The sequence below is a fragment of the Chelon labrosus genome, assembly GCF_963514085.1.
Source record: "Chelon labrosus genome assembly, chromosome: 13".
Classification (NCBI taxonomy): Eukaryota; Metazoa; Chordata; class Actinopteri; order Mugiliformes; family Mugilidae; genus Chelon; species Chelon labrosus.
This window is the reverse complement of record NC_140346.1, coordinates 18,629,699-18,649,992: the sequence shown is the minus strand read 5'-3', so window position 1 is coordinate 18,649,992 and position 20,294 is coordinate 18,629,699. Positions and strand designations below refer to the sequence as shown.

The following is a 20,294-nucleotide window of genomic DNA, read 5'->3' as shown; positions in this document are numbered from 1 at the left end:
ATCTTGAACACACCTAGTCATTACTTCCTTGTACACACTCGTATTCTACTGTAAAGTCATGAGACGACATATATTTCTCACTACCAAGACATTTGTAACGAGCATCAGCTAATTGAGCTCACTGTGCTGCTCAGACATACCAACATGAAGTGATGCACCTCACACTACCACACAGATTACTACGTAAAATACGAATGCCACATAAAATAACATTTAAACTCATTTATTACAGCTTTAATACAGGAATTGATCAGTTTATAAAAAGGCGACCGCTACAACAGGTCGGAGTAACAATGTCTGACATTTATCTAAAATGCTAATTTGCGCAGCAGCGTATAAAAAGTCCCAGTTTAACTCGTATCTGAACATAATTAGGAATCTAGCTGGTATTTCAGAAGGCCTGACATTTGTGGTATATAAAACAGCACTAGTAGAGCATTTCCAAACACTAACACTAGATTTGTGCACCTTTGTAGTAAAAGCACAAGTACTGGACCTGACGATCCTACTATGAAGCTGTTGAGTGTGTTAAGGTAAAGGCATGATGGTTAAAGGCACAGTAAGGGATCCAACTCGGCATCACCGCAACATGATCTGTGGAAGCTTTAAGTCACAACCGCTGTGGGTCTGTTTCCACTCACCAGGCTCTAAATTTCACATCCAGCTCCAGTCACTGTAAATGGTGTAAGAAGATCCACGTGGAGCCGATATCCGCAGCAGGAACGCCACTGAACTGTCCCACGGCATGATGGGAAAGGTGACCGAGGAGTCTGTATGCGCTCACTCAAAAAATTAAAGCCTCCATACTGAACACCTTTATAACGTTCTTGATTAGTGTCTGATAAGATAAATGTTTACTAGTTGATCGGCAGAATAATATACCTCCAAACAGGACGTATCAGAAACACGAATTGGTAAATAAAAACATTCAGAGCTACTTCAAAACTTCATGTGCAGTTCTCAAACATGGAAATGAACAGACCATTACTTCCCTAGGTCAACATACAACCACTGGGTGTGTTTAAAGTGTAAAATATAAAAGTTTTTTGTTAATTATTCTTGATTTGTTTATCTTCCATTGCCTGAATTTTCCAGAATGATTTCATAAGCGCCGCAAAGCTGTAACAAAACCAAAGTAGAGACTACAGTTTATGTAAAAGATCTGAAATGCCGCCACTTAAGAGTTAACGTTTGTGACGCCGTCAGCAAAGTCTGACGTTCGTCTTTTAGGTTTTTACACTGTGCGATATTAAAGTAGCTTCAGAAATCATAGGTAGTAGCTGTTGTTGACGGTGGATTTGTTCCCTTTACAGCAAAATCGGGAAGTGAGTTTTTCTAGTTTCCAGTTCCTTTTTCAGCGTGACGTCAGATTTTTAAATAAGGCACCCACCCGCTGGAAGAACTTGTCCCCCGCTGCGGAGAGGTGTGAGCGCCATCCCTCTACAGCAGCGTCCATCGCCGTGTACACCGAGCCTGCGGTGTCCCAGGCGGATGTGAGGAGTTCGCTGCTCAGCCCGTGGAGTAACTGACTGAACCGGGACAGGAGGGAGAAGCCGAGCGACGCCCCTCCGACCGGGTTCACCCACAGCCCTGCCAGCAGCAGCAGCAGCAGCAGTCCCACCAGCAGCACGGCAGCAGTAGGCCTCACCTCACTCCACAAGTCCTGGACCCCTCTTTCGGGCCGATCTCTCACGGCTGTGGTTTCCGCGCTGCCGCATCTGGCGCAGCAGCACACTTTAGGAATAGGGGCCTCCTCCAGGCTCCCGATGGTCACGGCCGGCCAGTGCTGCTGAAGGTACTCTGCTGCTCGCGGCATGACCGAGAGGTTTATCACAGAGGGCAGAGGGGTTTTAATAAACTCCTCCACCCTCTCCCTGAACAAATGCACCTTCTCCAAGAAGACCAGGGGCGAGTCTTCCTCCTCCACAGACGAACCCAGCGACACCAGATCCAGCTGTTCTTCCTGTGGGGAAACAAGACTGTTACTGGACCTGCTGTACACCAGTGGAGATGAAAATGGATCAAAAATACGTCAATATCAAACAGAAATGTGCTTGTTTCTGCTTATTATTTCTTCAAATTTAGCATAAGATCTGGAAAAAGTGTCTTCACACCTGTAGCTCCTTCACTCTGTGGATGAGGGGGTCGTAGGCCTGCGACACCTCTGCGCCAGCTTTATCTAGAGCCTCCAGGTACGCTTGTCTCTTCCTGGCCAGCACAGCCTCCAGGCCGAGAAAAAACTGATTGACCTCCTGCCGGTCCTGCCTCACCAGGCCCTCACAGCGGGCTCTCTCCTGCCCCAGCTGCTCCCCCAGCTCACACACCTAACGAAGGAAGAGAAGCATTTACAGCGACACATTTATACGAGATTGGCGCCAACTTGAATGCCGGCCCTCACCTGTGCCCATCTCCTCTCAGACAGTCTGGCCAGCAGCTTCGATGGAGTCATTTTTTCTCTGACGAAAGCCGCCTGCAGGTCGTCTATCTCATGCCCCTGGTGCTCCCCGACAGTCAGACACAGCCCACAGATCAGCTGCCGATCCTGGACGCAGTACATGTTCAGAGGCTGCCTGTGGTGCTCCTGACAGGACGGCGGCCGAGGCTCGCTGTCCCTCTGGTACTGAGACGGGAAGACGAGAAAAATGAGCACGAGCTGATAGAAGCAAACAACGCGACGAGCGAGGAGTTCGGCGGACAGGCAGTCGCACAGATAAAAAGTTTCAGCGCGACACACGAGGTTCTCTCCTACTTTCTCAATGATGGCCCGCAGGCACACGTTGGTGGGCAGGCCGTCCACGCCCACGGGCGGCAGCTCCACCACGCTGCGGCAGTTGGGGCACTTTAGGGGCAGGCGGAGCGGGCGCCAGATGGAGTAGTTGGTCGACACCTGGAGCAGGTTGTCCAGGCAGCCCTTGCAGAAGGTGTGCGAGCACGGCAGGACGCGGGGGTCAGAGAACAGAGAGTAGCACACGGAGCACGTCAGGTCCTCCTCCAGGCTGTCCATGGCGGAGACGAGAGACCGGGGCTCAGGACGGCAGGGTGGACGGGAAAGCTACGTGTCGCACCTGTTCAGCAAAATACAGTAACTTGCCACAGCTGGAAAGTGAGCGTCACGTGACCATGAGTACTTAAAGAAGAGGGGGGGAAGAGAGATCTACTTGAGAGTATCGATAAATAAATAAAGAACAGTGACTTGAACTGAATATTATGGATTTAAAGCTGCTAATAGGATACAAGACATTTAAATTATATTTGTTATGCTTTAGACAAAAAGATTTAGAAACTACGCAGCAAGTTTATCCATAATTTTTTGTCATTTTCAAGATCCAGGCCTTCAGCAGTTCACTAACTTTCAAGGATCTAATGCAGATGAGTGGCCTCAATGCTAAAAAAAATACATACTCACTTGCCAGTTCATTAGGTACACTTGTGTAAATGTATTCTAATATAACTGTCCTGCTTTAAAACAGTGTAAGAAAGGTGGCAATTCAACTGTATGATCATGTCCAGTCTCCAAACTGAAAACACAGTTCAATCAACAGCTCTCTTGGTTATTTTTAAATAAATGCTGAATGCTATAACCCTAGTGAGGCTAATATTTAGTGCAGGATTGTTATATCAGACTACACCGGTTTTCTCAAGTGAGTATAAATGACAGTATCATCAAAACCTGAACATTTATGCACCACAAATGCAGACTTCTTTGCAGAACAGCTGGACTGCGTTGTTAAAGCTAACTATGGGTGGGTTTTTACTGAAATCTAGCGTCACGTGTGACGGAGCAGACCTTGCACTGAATAACAGGAGAACAGCCAAAACCGGCTCAGCTCCTATTACCGGATCAGTCATGTAGCATTGTGTGTTTATGGGCTCTCTCTCCTCTGGTTACAGCCGGCACCACAGCGACAATAGACGGCCCTCTGCCAGCCAGCACCCACCCACCGACCCACCCAGGCCCAGACACACAAACACACAGTTTGTTGTTCAGCTGTGCAACCGTCCCCCCTCGAAAAAGAGAAAAAAAAAACCTTATCCCTGTCTGAAGCAGGTCCAGTTTGGCGCCCAGATTCAAACAGGTGACAGGTGTCCAGCTGCTGCACGACGTATATTATTATCATCATCATCAGCCAGACTCACTGTCTGCAAAGCTAATTTTAGCCATACACACATACAGCATGTACATTCAATAGCACCAACTTTCTTTTTCATCCTTAATAAATGACTGAATTATAATTATTTCACGACATTAGCCGGGCAGGTTTAGTCTACAGGTAACTGCTGCTCCAGTGTTACTATTAATAACATTTTTCTTAAATAAAAGGGAAGTTAACCTCAAAAAAAATGTTGTTTTTACTCCACTGAACGAGCATATTTAGAAATAATAATTCTACCGTTACCGGTAGAGATTCGGCGTCACTTCCTTAACCGGAAAATGTCGTTTTCACTAAACAAACAATACTTTTTGTCTTCTATTTTAACTAACCTGTAACTCCCAAACACCAAAAACGCTACGCTAGCCACACAACAGCTGTAACGGCAACTTCCTAAGCGACTTTGTCTGCCAATTCTTGTCGTCTGTTGTATCGTCTATTAAGTTCAGTCTCGGTGAGACAACGTAAACAATTTTTTAAAAAACGTGTTTAAGTCGAGAAATCTCCTTAAAGACTCACCGTCTGTTCGGAGCAGACTGTCTGTCCAAAACAGGGCTTTCATTTCCTGTCCCTTCCGGTGGTGCCTTCAGGTGCACTCGGTAAAGACCTAATTCTGAAAGCAGCCCCGGGTATGAATACAGAAACGCGTTTAACTTAAAAGCACATGCGTGTTAAAAAAATACACACAGTAAAACAAATAAACGCGTTGTACGATGTTAAACGTTTGCTTAAATACGCTATGTAAACCGGTCGCAAATAAAAATTAATTTGCTCATTTGTAACTCCTCTATGAAACGTTTTAACATCTAAACGCAGAAAAAATGGGGAGTTGTCTGGTATGTACCGCGTCGATGTCACGACACCTAATTTTCCGACTGTTTCTTAACGCACCATTTTTATTTTCACGTAGTACGCATGCGGATAAACGGTTCCCCTATCCAATCAGATCCCGCCTTTTCTCGATTTGAACACAAGCTCGACCGTTAAGACGAAACTGAAAGATTTGGCCATTATTCATGTTTTTTTGAAAAAACTGGAAACAAAACAAGCAAATAAACGGAAAAATATAAGCCACACCACCTTCTCCACAACAGAGCACACACATACACAGTCTCTCGATTTGGGTTTCACTATTTATTTTCTCGAAGACAACCTATTGTGTAGCCTATCTCCCAAAAAAAAAAATATTTTTGTATTTTTTTTTTTTTGGGCAAACCACCTTTTTTTATTTTCCTTCCAGGTCATAATTTTAGATTTGAAACCACGTTCGCTAACAAGGAATGCTGCAAAAAAAATACCCCTATATTTAACAGAAGGTTTATGAGCACAATGTGTAATCATTTACTACAGTGTTTGAAGTTAACACAAAAAATGAAAGAGGGGAAGCTTGAACACCTAGCTGGTAGAGAAAGGGAGGGAGGGAGGGAGGGGGGCTAGGGACTCTGCAAGGTACTAAAGTTACAGCAAACTTGTTCATGGGTTTATTTATTATTCAGGAAAACCCACTTAGAACGACTCCAGTCTGACGTGTGGGAACACCCTTTGACTTTGAGAAAGGGTGAAGTTCAGTCCCCTCTTAGTCTATCTGAGATACATAAGCAGATTCCTTCCTGCTGCTCCTGAAATAAAGTCATTATTTTCTCAAGTATCACTAAAAAGCATCATTGGATTACTCTAGAAAGACAACAAAGATTGTGGTTGAGTGATGCATATTGTAGAGAGGCTGTTGGCGGTTGAAAACCTATGAAGCCCACCAACGCACCTTCAGAAAGACTTCAGGCCTCACTTTGCAGTACATGTGCAAAACCATACAGATTATTTAGCAAATCAGACACTAGTGAGGAGTAAAGGGAAGGGGGAACATGTAACATTTAAGCACAGTTTTACTTAAAATGAAAATTACACTGTATCCACAGCCTAAGGAAACTAAAATACCCTAAAAATAACTGTGCTATAGTTTAGTACATGCAAAGGTTATGATTCACAATCCTACGTGAAATGGCCATTGTTCTCTTCTCCCTTGGTGATAATCAAAGCTATGGCAACAATACTGCAGAGCAGTGATTTTGCTGTAAGTCGAAGGAGAAGGAAGAAAAAAAAAAAAAATGAATGAAGGATTTCCAAGGGGGAACAGGTCATTTGGTTGATTATAGTGATGGTGTCAGAATTTCACAGCATCAAAGCCCACGTCTGGTGTGTAGGTTAGGGATCTGGTGTGAGGATGGAGTACGATCGTCATCAATCACCTTTACAGAAGCAATGAAACTAAAAGCTGAAAGTAAAATAATAATAATAAAAAAAAAATCATAAAAAAAGGAACACACTGGAGGCAAAAAGAAAAGCCCAAAAGCCACCAAATGCATCTCAATACAATGCACTGCTGCTCCACACCTGCCAATAACATTGTCCAGTGTCAATTAATACTAACTTAACAATAATTCAGAACAAAAAAATAATCCTTGTGATGACGATTTTTTTTTTTTTTTTTCTCATATCCAAAGTTCTTCCTTTCAGGGATTTGAGGATCGGCCTCTTTCAAAAGGCAGAATTTCATTCCTGAAACCTTTGCTAACCTCATTGTTGCGTTTCTCAATTTTTGTTTCTCTTCAGATGTTGTATTTGAATCGTTTTCCCGTCTCTGCATGCGTTCTCACCCAGACTCGCACACTCCCAGTCACGCACGCAGCCAAGCACACACAACTCATCCGTCCATTCTCTCGCACATGCGACACGCGCAGCCGGACTCCTGGCCCCGCCCACCAGGGGGAGAGGATGGTGCCCCGTCAGGGGGGGGCGTCTCGTTGGAGGAGATGAACCTGGCTCCTCAGCATTGAGTCCAGTCATTCATACACAATGGGTCCATTCACACACATGTCTGATAGCGTGGCCGATTGGGGGAGGGGCACATTGAGGGTGGCGCCCTCTCTAGTCGGAGGACCGCAGAATTGTGATGGTTCGTGGTTCATCTCAGTTCAGAATCAGTAATATTCGTTTCTGCATTTTGCTGTATTGTAATATTTCAAGATCTCTTGATTTCTTATTTTTGAATGTCCTTGGTTCTCCCTGGGCAGACATCGAGTTTTTTTTTGTTGTCATTTGAAGTAGTTTTCCGAAGACGACAGCTCCAATAACACAGAAGTTATGTCGGCATGTCTCTCAACGCATTCGATGTAGATGTTTTGCTTTTTTTGCAACATGTAGCCACTCATTCTCACTCGCACCCACTCGCCATCTCAAACTTCATTTGGGCTGGTTCCCCTGGAATGCCAAATGAAATCCACATATTTTTCTCTCAGATAAGATGCAGCCATGGATCCCACGAGCCAAGCACAATGGATCAAATTTCTCACACTCGCTCTCTCTCGCTCTTTCTCTCCTAATTTTTTTATGTTGAACAGAGTGCTGCATCGTGAACAAAACTCCAGTATACCCCAGATGCCGTCTAGAACTGGAATCCCTCGGCTGGCACGTTGGCGGAGTTGAAGTTGTAAGTCCCGCCCTGAATGGCCTCTGGGGCCAGGCTGGTGTCTTCATCAATCTGGATGACAGACAAGAAAAAACGGGGCGTTAACAACGTGCAGCAGACGCAGCAGTACATCAAACGCTACTGGTGTTAAACACATCAAGAATAAAAATAAGATTACAGCGCCCCACGACTGTCAGTGGACTTTAAATTAAGTATAGGACGGCAGAAAACTTCTCCTTCTTATAAACTACAGTAGCTTTTCCTAAATCTTTCCTTTGTTTTTAAGGTTTTAATGACAATTACTTAGCTTTTAAACCTAAATAATAAGCAAATAAAACAATAAATGAATGGCTAAATGTTAAGTGTGTGTAACTTACGTCATCAGATGAGAAGAACTGATCAATAATTTCATATGCCAATTTGTAGATATCTTCATTTTCGTGATTTTGCAGTTGCTCCACCTTTTCCAACCCTGTGGGACAAAAGAAAACAAAGAGATCACACATTAACACCCGATGCTAGTAAGTAAAATCATCAATTATATATAATAACCATGACAACAGGACGTAAAACCCACCTCCACACTCCTCGATGAGATTAGCAATAGTTTCAGCCTCGTCGTCGGCCATCTTGAGGATGTTGCTGAGGCCATCGAGGACGACCTGCACGACTTGAGCGTCCTTCACTGTGAGCAGGTTGCAGAACGGAGGGATCACCTGCTTCTCGATGAGGTGTGCCACCTGCAGACGGCACATATGAACCAATGAACTTGCACTCATTTTTTCTTATATACACATATATAAAAGTTAAACAATCCTTCCAAAACGATTCTTACCTGATCTTTCCTTCCACTTATTGTCAGGTTACTGATGGCCCAGGCTGCTTCCTTCTGAGTGCCAAAGTCACCCTAAAAATATATGCATTCGGTGTAAGCGATGTTTTCACTATAAATATAATCATACATGATGAAACTGAAATGGAGACAAACCTTATCAAGGAGGTGGATGATCATGGGGACTAGCTTGGCGTCGATGACAGCCTGCACCTGCTGCTGGTTACCTGCTGTGATGTTGGACAGGAACCACACTGCCTCCTACAGGACACAAAGCATAAATACAACGGTGACGCCCTGCATGAGTGGAGTTTCTAAGAAAAGGAGGACTGAATCAAACTAGCATTCGTGTGCGAGACGGATCAGAATCCAGAGGTTGGGGCTCAGCGGTTCGACCTCTGCAGAGACATAGTGCTGTGGGAGGGGAAAGGGCGAGATTGAGACTCTGATCATCGTCCAGTCACAGAAAGGGCCTCGTTTGTTTAAGTGACCGACTCAGATGCACTCTAGTATCAGCAGGGACACTTCAGCACCCTTATTTCCACCAACCCATGGTTTTCAAACATTCAATCACATGCACGCAGACTAAATCCCTCCTCCCCCCAGTCTAACTACCAAACCACAAGTAACCAGTTGCCGACGTCCTCTTCTTCTTCTTCATCCTCGGGATTCTCCACGTTGTGAATTCTTACTATGAGCTACCTGTCCCACCTATTACCATTCGCGCAGCATTCACACTAGCACCAAGCCTCTGTTTTCATCACTTCCAGACAACGATTGTCAGGTTGTGTGTGTGTGTGTGTGTGTGTCGAGGGAAAGGATGGATACCTTGTTGATTTTCTCCTTGGGGTGGGTGAGGAGTGCAGGGAAGTGGCTGAGCGCATCGCAGTTGAGCACAACCTGGGTCTGTTCATCTGTGCCGGTCACTATGTTCCCAACAGCCCTCAGGGCAGCAGTCTGGATGTAGAGAGAAGATATTAAATTGTTTAGATTTTAATAAGAGGATTTCTCTTCAGCTTGTTGTAGCACAAGAATCAGTAGTTTTAGAGGTAATAATCATAACATTTACAAATGTTTCCCATAGGTCCTGATGTAGGTTTCTGCAGCATGACATTGCTACATATAAACCTCACAAAATACAGTGTGCCTCTTTGACACTGAGCAAAAACCTCTTTTAGATTTGTGGGCTATCGAGCTTCAAAATGAGCTACATCCCTCTCTCCCTACACTCGCTGTTCTTCTCTCTCCTGTAATGTTCTTTAGCCTTCACCCTGCAAATTAGCCTGTTCCCTAATGAGCGGCTGTTTAGCTGCAGGATGCAATGATCGGAGCAGCAAGCAGTGCAGGCTTTTAATAGGCCCGGAGGACAAGGAGCAGGCGAGAGCTTCTACGCATGTGTGCAACAAGTGCTCCTCCGGTGGCATGCCTGGTAAACTGGGCTTTAAAGCAAACATTTGTCATCCTCCATATCAACATATAGCGTGTGCGTAAGGGGAAGGGCAGAATCTAAGCTTCCCTTGAAGGGTTTGTCATTAATTCACATTTAAACTGTTGTGTTATAATACGGTGCCGACATGGCCAGTGACTCCAGTGTATTTTAGGATTTATACTCTCTGCACTGTGCTGGTTAATTCCTCTGTGCTAAAAACACAGAAATTAGTTGAGAAAGTTGATCCTAAACAGCATCTCCTCTCCGTACCTGAACTTTGACCTCCTGGTGACTGAGCAGAGGCACCAGGTGTGGGACAATGCCAGAGTCGATGACCATTTGGATCTGCTCATTGCCGGCGTCCGTCAGATAGGACAGAGCCCAGACTGTGTCTACCAAGATCTGGAGGGAAAAACATAAATAGAAGATTGTCAGAAATAGAACTTGTTTTCTTCACTGAACAGCGATGAATCAGCAACAATATTAATCTCATGTTTAATGATGCTCATAGTTAAGCAGGGCCGGGGCACCACAGCCTGTTTATATTCTGTATACTCACACTGACGTCAGTGTGGTGGATCAGCAGGCACAGGGCTGGCAAGATCTGAGGAAACAATTCAGAACAATGACGACATCATTAGCTGGAGACTGACAAACACAAGTAAGGTTCCTCGTATGAGTCATGTGACCTACATTAATTGTAACACCTTGTCTACATTTTACCTGCTCAGAGCAGTGATGGAGCCATTGCACGGCAACCAATAACACACATTGTCCTCTTGGATTTTAAGAAGCTTGTGAAAGCATTCACAGCAGCATGCAGCCCAAAAACAAACACCTCTTAGGGTGATACTTTCCTCTGGAATTAATTTTGTAGGTTTTGCCAAATATTGTTTATCACCTGCATGTTTCAGAACATCTAGCCCCAAATACTGACCAATATTTAAATTAGCTCTGCCTTGTTATTAATATTATAAAGCAGACTGTAGTTTTGATCAAGAAGATCAAGTGCTTTGTGATACATTTCTCTGTTTGGGGGCATATTTCAAATGAGGAAATCTTAGGGGCTACATTGTAAATTTAGAGAGAAGAAAGTGATTCCCTTTCAACCAATAAACACAGAGACAGAGCCTTTTAAATAACATCCGCACTCTCAATCATCTTGCATACACACACACACCTCCTGGATCGTCTCCATGGGTGGTGGAGGGTCCTTGTGGCGGCACAGGTTGACCATGACCCAGGTGACATTGCGGAGGAAGGTGATGGGGATGGAGGGACTGATGAACGAGAGCAGGGGCTTCACCACGCCCAAGCCGATCACATAGTCTCTGCACTGAGGGCCGTCGCCTGGAACAAGCACACAACCGGAACGTTTCGTCTCGGGACCGGCTGGATTTATTTCTGTTTATGTGCTCATTTTCACACCGACGGTAACTCACCTATGATGTTGCCCAGGGCCCAGACGGCCTGTTCGCACACGTTCTGGTGAGGAGAGTGAAGCAGCCTCAAGAACAGCGGCACAGCATCTACGCGAAGTAAAAAGATTAATGAAAACATAAATTAAAAATCAGCCAAACAAACTGAGATCTTCAGAAATATCTTTAAAGAAAATCCAACCTTCACCCTGGGATGCAAGTAAAAGCTTTCAAAGCCAGAGATACTTAAACCCTGACGTTAAGTCTGCATAACTAATCACAAATCACCGTCAAGAGTAATAATCCTGACGTTGATGCAGTTCAGTGTTGGTCCGGCTTAGTCTAAGTGCTGCCACGTAGCATGAGCCCGTGCAGTGAGCTCATGAATCCGTGGGACAATTTCAGATAAAGCAAGCAGCTTATTTAAAAAATAAAATATACCACAAACCATCATGACCAGTGGAAACAATGATCAAACCCAATCTTACAAAGGAAGAAAAAAGAAACCGAGTGCAACAACAACACAAATAACGGACCAAGTTACCATAGGACAATAGTAATCTGTTAATAATCAGAACAATAGCCCAGTCAGAAGAAAAATATCTCGTGTAACCACCTCAGTCTGAACAGATGATAACCACGTAAACAACCTTGAAACAACCTGATCTGGGGAGAAGAAACTGACTCTTTTGCTGCATGTTTACCCCGAGTTTCAAGGAGGGACGGAGACACGAAGCCAGGAAAACAACAAGTGTTTGTAAAGATGAACAAAGCCGGAATAGATGTGGGCAGCACTTTTAAATATGCGGGTCCATCTCCAGTGTTTCCCAGAATGGGAGCCCGCTATAGTCCAATTTGCTCGACCATAATCTCATAATGAACCAGAATTAGTTTTGTCTCAAATAACAAACAATGTTGTGGTAGTGCTGTGCCCCATTGCTCCCATTTGCCCCACTGGTTAGATCTCCATCAGTCCCCTGGGCCCAAACTCACTCTGCAGTGGTAGAACTGAACCTGATGAATAATCTAGATACGCATAGTAAGGATAGGTACGTAACATACAGCCTCCACTGGCCAATTATCAGTGATTAGTGCTGCAGACCAGAGCCCCAAGCGCCTTAGTCTCACAAAATCCTTTGGAAAACACTGATCTTGGTCATCATCTTCTACTCATTGCGTTCAGGGTTGTTAATAAAGTCGGGTTCGGTTTTATTTCCAGGACATTTGATGTTCCACACCAAAATGACTCTGGTATTTCAAAAAAAGCTCTATTTTCATCACCATTTTGAGGAATGTTAACACCTTTATCCCCTCTTGGTGTTTTATTTAGTATCTATGACCGGAAAGATTTTAATTAGGCCGAAAAACATGGTCCATGTAAACATAGCCTCTGAGGCCAATACACAATCTTGCTGAACTGTTTATATTCCAATATTAAACTGCTCGTCCCACTAACAAAGAAAGATACGTTTAAGAGGAAAGAGCCTGGAATGAAACCAAAAGAGAGAAAATGGCGCTTACTGGACTGGACCACGGCCTGGGTCTGCTCTGAGGTACCCGACGCTATGTTGGTTAGAGCCCAGGCTGCCTCGAACTGGAGAGACGGGCTGCACAAAGGTGAAAGGGAGATGAGTCATTTATGTTCTGCCATTGCTGAAAGGTGAAAACTGGAACACATTTACATAAGTGCAGCACTGTTCACATCTTTAGACCGAGCTAAAGCCTGCCGGCTCGTTAGCATAACTTTGAAGAGTACATACACTCCAGATGATCAGGGGGAAAAGGGTAACTTGTAGCTATAATTATCCCACATGAAAAAGCATGATTCACCGCTCCATGCAGACAAACAGAAACACGGCGTGCTTACTTGTCGTCTCTGTCCAGGCAGTGGACCAGTATAGGAAGGATCCCAGACTTAATCAGGTCATCTATGGGAGGATTACGGTCACTGGACAACAACTTCCTACAAAAACAAAGAGGAAACAAAAGGGCATTAGTCCCACACACAGACAGAGACACACATGCGCGCGCACACACACACTTTCACATAGCTGTACTGACACCAACAGAGACACACAAAGAACAGCTAAATTACGCAGCACCTGACAAGTTCCTAGTGGGCTGCACTCGTGAGTTGTGGTGCCGTTTACAACGCCCATTAATTAAGACGGGGCTGACTTACTCTAAATCACAGCTGTCGAACAAAGCCAGAAAAACATTCAGGCCCTGAAATTGCAACACCGAAACCGTATTTTGCAAGAGGCCATCCATTTCCCACCAGAAAGCCTCTAGAGACGGAGCTCTGGTGCAGAATGCGAATCAAGATGATTTGCTGCTTTCAAGTGAAACTCGCGGTTTCGACGTAGGGCGCCGTGTGCACAGACTGTTCGGCATTTTACAGGTAACACAGACTGTAAATCGTCGGAAGACACTGCTAGACGCCACAGAGGCCAACAGTCAGCAAGCAAATGATCAGGTTATGGCACAAGCGCAAGATGAAGCCAGAGGGAATATGAATATTTTAGCCATACATCCTATAAACTAAAAAGATAACTCTGTACAACTAAAGTGCAATATATTAACTTAACATTCAATTCTGTGATTTGTTAAATCGCCATCTAACTCTAACTTATATGGACGCTTCTCATGAGCACGGTAAACACATCCCCATGTGAAGCAAAACGTCAGCATGAAGCCCCATCGGTTTATCCTTTGTGAAATTTAGTTTTAAAGGCATGGACAGATAAAAAGGACAAGCATTTTCTTGGTGCTGATGTCTTGTCTTATTTCTATTGTGTGAATACACCTCCTGGACATACATGGTGCAGACGGACATGATGCATGGTTGTGTGTTTTTTACCTGGCAGCCTGAACAGCGCTCAGCTGGACTCCCTGGTTATCACTGGTGGCATTCTACAAAAGAACACAGCAACAGAGTCACACGGTGTAAAAATAGTTCACAATGTTCTAAAATTCGTATATTTACAAAGTGTGTACGTGAAAATATAGCGCTAAATAAATCTATGTGAATATATTATGTACCATAAATCAACAAGAACGTTAAAACACTGTTTGTCGGGAGGTTCTCCACAATCCAGGTCATGGTATAACCAAAAAACAAGCTGAAACTAGGGCAAGAAATAAGTGGTGAACGGTCGAGAAGCCCTAGTTGCCCTCGTCTCTGCTCGTGTTTTTTGGGGGGGTATACAACACAGCTTATTTTTGATAAATAATTCATGAAACTCATAACTCTTATATACACCAATTAGAAAAGTAGGTTACTTACTTGTACTATTGCTTCAAGGGAGGTGTTTTGCTTTAAAAGAAAACATCAAAGTTGATTAGAAATGACATGCGGTATCTGCAGAGATTGATATGATTGAAGATGTGTTTTTCAAAAATGCACATATTTGCCATGTTGTTAAAAGTCTGCATGTGCAACCTACGGATCAGGAAGACGCTCGAGTACCAACAAAAACAGTGATAGGAGGCGAGGGAGTGAGAAATGCCATCAGGACACTCGCTTGATCATGTTGGGGTTTCACAGCCAGCTAGCTGGACGTGCAGACCAGCACTTGACGTTTGACAATGTGCCAATTGGCAACCTCGTCTGATGCCCTCTACAGCGAGTTCAGAGTCCAGTGTAGCCTCTGCTAGAGACTATCCGAGTGTCACTTTCAATCAACAAATGACTGTGGGCCCTAAAATTTCGTACGGTGCCGCTGATAAGCCAGCAGTTGCAGCTGATCGCATGTAGACCCCAAAACAAATAGAGGGGGCAATGCAAGTCAACCTGAAAATCATTCAAACACAACCCTGAATGTGAATTTGCATGTGTTTGAAGTTGATTTCTGTTGGTGTATTTATATTCCTTGGCTGTGGGGAGTGATTAAAGAGCGAACTGAAACCATGGGAAATTAAAAATGCTGAAAAGCAAAGCTGTGGGAAAATGGGAATTTAACAAACATTTGATATATCAGAACGGGGCAAATAAAGTCTAACACGCTCATGAGGCTTCAAATTAATCATCCCGAAAGCGCCAACCACAAACTAGAGAAGGGGAAAACAAATGTCCCGAAGGCAGCACAATCAATGTGTTATTTTAGACCGAATGAAAACAGTCACTCAGCGGTCATTTGTTTGTTAAGTATTTAAACTAGATCGGCCGGCAAGACTTTCCACAAAAGCCTCTCCAATGTCTCGCAGTGAGTCAGAGCGGCGTGTCATTGTTGATGTATTGCTAAGCAGCCCGTTTCGCCTCAGCCCTCTGAACGCCACAAGGTAGTTACAGTGATTGAATTTCTGATCTGCTGAGTGGCCATTTTAATCCAGTAGCGCCATAGAAGGACCCCGAGATCTTCAGCGGAGGGAGATTCTTGATCGACTTCGAACACGAGGCACTGGTGCGCGCAAACATTTCCTGTATTCAGGGATCGCTACAGAAACATTAAGGGCTGAGCTTCAAGCTTCAGGGGTACAAAATTCAAAAGGATCCAAAGAAATCTCTCTCTTGCCAGTTCATTAGGTACACAAGTGGAAAATGCACTTTAATAAAACAGTCCTGCACTTGAACTACAAACTGCAGCGCTGTTATTTTGAACAAAGCCTTCATGAAGATTTATTGCGGTAGTTATATTATATTGCATTTGTTTTCACCAGCGTACCTCATAAACTGGCAATGAGTGTCTAATTTAAGAGTGGATCACTTACAGTAAGATTACTACTTAGCTGATCATAAGGTACGCCATGATATGAACTCATATCTGCTAATACGACAGGTGATTATAATATCAGACGTTATGCCCTAATTTCTATTTTATCTGAGGATGGAAAAAATCGTGCCCAACAATAAAACTTGGATTTATCTAAAGCACAATGGCAACCATGTGCATTTTAAAACCTGTAAGAGGTATAGTTTACTCGAGGCGCTAAATCTTTTTTTACCAAGTAAGATGCAAATATACAGAAAGATTGTGGCTCTTAGTAAAACGAGATACAAACAAACACACACGGCAAGAAAGGCGGTATGTTTGTTCGCACTTCTGCCCCGCCCCGCCCACCCAGCACATAGTTAAGGAGCGCCAAAGAGGCAACAGCACATGGATTAGATGTCAGCAGGTCCTAAACCTCTGGAGTGTTTAACCTGTGACATGATCCGAGAGCGGTTCTGCCTAGCTGTCATCCCCAGTGCTTCAGCAGCACACTTAGCAACGCAAAAACTATTTCAGTTCTTTGTTTGCGAGACCGTACCGATCTGAAATCTCCGTCGACATCAGAGTCCTCACAGATGTCCTCGTGGGGCACATTTCTCCTCTTCAGAAGGTGCTCGTCTCTTTTGTTCTGCGGTTACAAACAAAAAATGGTTACGTTACTTTATGCATGTTGGTGAAAAACTTAATAGTCACTACAAGGAAAGCTCGAGAGATTTCTCAAAGATAATCTGCAGACAAGTCAGACGTTACCTTTCTGAGTTCCACCACTACCTCAGTCCTCTGTCTTCGCATAGTCTGTGGGAAAGACGGCACATGAACATTACACAACGAGGACCTTTAATCTCGACCCGCTTTAACGGCACACACACACAAAAAAAAAAAAAGAGTGTTATCAAAATTGGGAACCCATCTGTGATCAGGATGCAGCTTGTGCGTCCAGAGCTGTTGATAAGTATGTCATAGTGGATGCATAAAATCAACAGACAGCACCCAAACACCACTTGAGGCGAGCCTGACCTAATATGACTCAGCTTGAGCTACTGCATGGCTATTTGGCGGACAATAACAGGACAGCTAACCCATTTATTATTTGATATACACCTTTTTATTCACGCAACGGCTTATCACAGGCCTCGGAAATGCCCTTGAGTGTTTAGCATTATAATCCAATGTGTGTTTAGTCTACCTGCTGTTATATTTGCAGTTTAGACAAAGTATTAAAGCAAATTTATTCTTTGAATTAATTTCAATACAACCTTAACCAATTTTAGCCCGGTTGTAACAATCAGGAAGGCAGCGCAGCAAAACTTTACACACACATCAGGGTAAATAATGACTGAAAATAAGTGCTAGCAGTAAACGCATGAGAAAATGGTTGACTAAAGAGTGAAGGTGAGTTCAACACACACAGACATCCATTATATTTATTAGTTAAAAGTTGTGAACAGGATGCTAGGTGAGACAACTCGTGTCTGGAGGCCTAACGCGCCACACAACCGACTTGTCAAACAGGATGTGTGTGTGTGTCCCCTGCTCATATACACTTCAAGTAAAACAACATCCAACACCTGCTAATTAAAAAACAAAAAACAAAAGACACACTGAACTGACTGTAAATCCACTTGATAACTTATGGATCCGTCACGAGCTAACGTGTAGCTTTGATCTATCAGTCGTGTAATCGTGTTAACCAGCTGCTCGTGTTCAAGCCGTGCGTGTGTATGTGCGATGTCGGTGAAGCAGGAAATAACGAATTTTAACACGTTAAAACCTCGAGTTTAGACATGGGTAGGTGGCCGGCTGAGAGGCTAACTGGTTTCCGCCATTGTTTTTGATCATAAAGACGGGGGATGGGTGGAACTGCAGCCAACAGCACCACCAAGCCCAAGCTCAACGTTAGCTAGCATTCAAGCTAGCTGTAACTGCAGCAGCATCAAAATAACGTTAATCTGCCGCCACTTTAGCGTGGCATTTAAGTAAATATCCCCAAAAGATAACACAAAACTCGAGTGTGTGTACTTTTAGATGGACTGTGTTTTTTTTTTTTTTTTTTTTAAAAGCTAACCCGCCGAGCTAAACCCTATCCGGTGGGTGATATGCTTCAGTTAAGCTAGCATATCCCCCCCACCCCCCAGCGGGCCTGGCTAGCTAGCTACCTAGCTACCTAGCTAGTTAGCATGCTAGCAGAGCTCAACCAGCGGAGGCGATGAACTCTGCCTAGCTTTTCTGACATGTTTCATAACCAACACGGTCTCATAGTGTACCGAAACCAGCGACACGCAGCGGGAAACCGCCCCGCCAAGGCCCCGGCGCACAAAAACGAGGCGATCCGCGGAGGCCCCGGCCGGGACTCACGGTACAAAGTTCCCCGATGGTGGAAATTAGAAACGACGTCACAGGGAAGCGGAGATGCGAAGCTGGCCGCGAAGCGCAGCGGCAGCGCCGAGGCGAAGAGGAGATCCTCGACACCGATCCGCATAACTTTTACCTCCAAATCACGGCCCTTATTCTTGAAATTCTTCAGCCGCTGGTTGTCCAGTTTCTCGTTGTCAGCCATGTTCGCTGGTTCTGGTGGCGCCCGTATACAAGTTTAACTCGTGGATTTAGCTAGCGAGCTACTCTTTTCTGGTTCCCCTTTCTCGAGCCTTTCGTTAGCGGACTATTTTTTGCTGCTCTGTCCGCGGTGCATACTGGGAATGCCGGTGGTGGAGGGCAGCCTCGCTCTGGCGTAGAGGAAGGGTGGGGAAATCCCCCGTCCTCTCATTGGTCTGGAGGTGAACGTCTATCCGCAGGGTGCACAACTCATATATAGTCATTATATTTAATTAATATCCACATAGGTAGTTTTTATTTAGACGGATCCATGTGAGCACAATGTTGAAATACGCGTTTAATCTCTGAATATTAACACAAACATATTTTATTTTATTTATTGTACGGCTACATTTTTTATTTTATTTTTTTAAGATTATACATGTAAAAATACAAATTCGTGGTAAATAAATAAATAAATAACGTTTTCATATGAATTAAATAGTAATAATAGGGCTTCACATTTAAACAGAGCAGGACAAAACAGGAAGTTGCATCCAAATATAACAAACTTTTAACATAGATAGATAGATAGATAGATAGATAGATAGATAGATAGATAGATAGTTTCTTTATTAATCCCAAACTGGGAAATTTCTCTGTTGCAGCAGCAGTGTACAGGCATTCAACCATACATAAATCTAACAAAAGCTAAAAATCGACAATAAAAAGAATAGAGAACTAAAAAAAGAACAAAAAGTATACACGATATTTACAAAAATTATAAGATAAGTGAATAAGTGAATATTAAAAAAGTTAATAAGTTGATAAGATGAACTACTAATTAATCTCTCTCTTGCCAGTTCATTAGGTACACAAGTGGAAAATGCACTTTATTATAACAGTCCTGAACTTGAACTACAAACTGCAGCTCTATTATTTTTGAACAAAGCCTTCATGAGGCTAAGATTTATTGCGGTAGTTATATTATATTGCATTTGTTTTCACCAGCGTACCTCATAAACTGGCAATGAGTGTCTAATTTAAGAGTGGATCACTTACAGTAAGATTACTACTTAGCTGATCATAAGGTACGCCATGATATGAACTAATATCTGCTAATACGACAGGTGATTATAATCGTGATCGTGTGATCGTGCTAACAATAAAACTGGGATTTATCTAAAGCATAATGGCATCTAAATGTAACAAACTTTCAAGATGAACTACTAATTAATTGACACATTAATCCTCTTTTTTAATTTTATTTTTTACAATTTTTATTGCTAAATTCAACCCTTTCCTTAAACGTGCGTAAAACACAGAGGGGATAATGCACTAAAAACACATAATTCTGTAAGATATAACTTTAATTTGACTTTAAGTCAGACTGCTGAAGCCTCCTACTAGATTTGGATGAACTTTGAGATGCATTTCAGGGTTAATACTGTTTATATGTGAGCAATTTGAAATAAAATCCGTATTATTATTATTATTATAATTCACAAATTATGCACATCATGCCTGATACCTTCCACCCCTCATTGCCTCCTGTATGTATATATATATATATACATATGTACACAGTATATGCTTCTATTTATCTATCTATCTAAAATACAAGCACAGAGGAATTTCAGGACTTTTATATCTAATGGAAATGTTCCAGTTGTATTGTAAACTTCACTTGAGTCTAAACACCTACAATTAATTTTTTGTCTCAGCTCTTTCAAATCCAGATATTTTTATTTTTT

At 43.3% G+C, this 20,294-nt stretch overlaps 2 protein-coding genes across 3 annotated transcripts; both read right to left on the bottom strand.

Annotated features, from left to right (window-relative positions):
• Nucleotides 1–90: 90 nt before the first annotated feature.
• trim59 (tripartite motif containing 59) lies at nucleotides 91–7,683 on the bottom strand. 2 transcript variants are annotated; one of them, XM_084558393.1, is made up of 5 exons: nucleotides 7,582–7,683; nucleotides 2,750–3,065; nucleotides 2,399–2,620; nucleotides 2,115–2,324; nucleotides 91–1,963 (listed from the first exon to the last, which is right to left on the bottom strand). In XM_084558393.1, exons 2-5 carry the CDS (start codon nucleotides 3,002–3,004, stop codon nucleotides 1,355–1,357), a joined length of 1,296 nt encoding a protein of 431 aa, XP_084414519.1. In that variant the 5' UTR covers nucleotides 3,005–3,065; nucleotides 7,582–7,683; the 3' UTR covers nucleotides 91–1,354. The 2 variants fall into 2 exon arrangements, with proteins under 2 accessions (XP_084414519.1, XP_084414518.1); XM_084558392.1 differs by lacking the exon at nucleotides 7,582–7,683 and adding an exon at nucleotides 4,671–5,125.
• Nucleotides 5,265–18,726, bottom strand: kpna4 (karyopherin alpha 4 (importin alpha 3)). The gene is made up of 17 exons (XM_084558391.1): nucleotides 18,497–18,726; nucleotides 16,759–16,803; nucleotides 16,547–16,636; nucleotides 14,583–14,612; nucleotides 14,157–14,209; nucleotides 13,164–13,259; nucleotides 12,818–12,903; nucleotides 11,321–11,407; nucleotides 11,059–11,228; nucleotides 10,438–10,482; nucleotides 10,149–10,280; nucleotides 9,278–9,406; nucleotides 8,606–8,710; nucleotides 8,453–8,524; nucleotides 8,195–8,357; nucleotides 7,995–8,089; nucleotides 5,265–7,689 (listed from the first exon to the last, which is right to left on the bottom strand). Exons 1-17 carry the CDS (start codon nucleotides 18,563–18,565, stop codon nucleotides 7,594–7,596), a joined length of 1,563 nt encoding a protein of 520 aa, XP_084414517.1. The 5' UTR covers nucleotides 18,566–18,726; the 3' UTR covers nucleotides 5,265–7,593.
• Nucleotides 18,727–20,294: the final 1,568 nt, after the last annotated feature.

What these genes read in the sequence shown, in the direction of transcription:
- trim59 (XM_084558393.1), bottom strand. Translation starts at nt 3,004, where the DNA reads ATGGACAGCCTGGAGGAGGACCTGACGTGCTCCGTGTGCTACTCTCTG. An exon ending in CTGAGAGGAGATGGGCACAG is followed by an intron (nt 2,325 to 2,398) that starts GTGAGGGCCGGC and finishes TTCCTTCGTTAG; the next exon opens with GTGTGTGAGCTGGGGGAGCA. An exon ending in ACAGAGTGAAGGAGCTACAG is followed by an intron (nt 1,964 to 2,114) that starts GTGTGAAGACAC and finishes GTTTCCCCACAG; the next exon opens with GAAGAACAGCTGGATCTGGT.
- kpna4 (XM_084558391.1), bottom strand. Translation starts at nt 18,565, where the DNA reads ATGGCTGACAACGAGAAACTGGACAACCAGCGGCTGAAGAATTTCAAG. An exon ending in ATAAGGGCCGTGATTTGGAG is followed by an intron (nt 16,804 to 18,496) that starts GTAAAAGTTATG and finishes TCTTTCCCACAG; the next exon opens with ACTATGCGAAGACAGAGGAC. An exon ending in CCAGGCCGTGGTCCAGTCCA is followed by an intron (nt 11,408 to 12,817) that starts GTAAGCGCCATT and finishes TACTTCGCGTAG; the next exon opens with ATGCTGTGCCGCTGTTCTTG.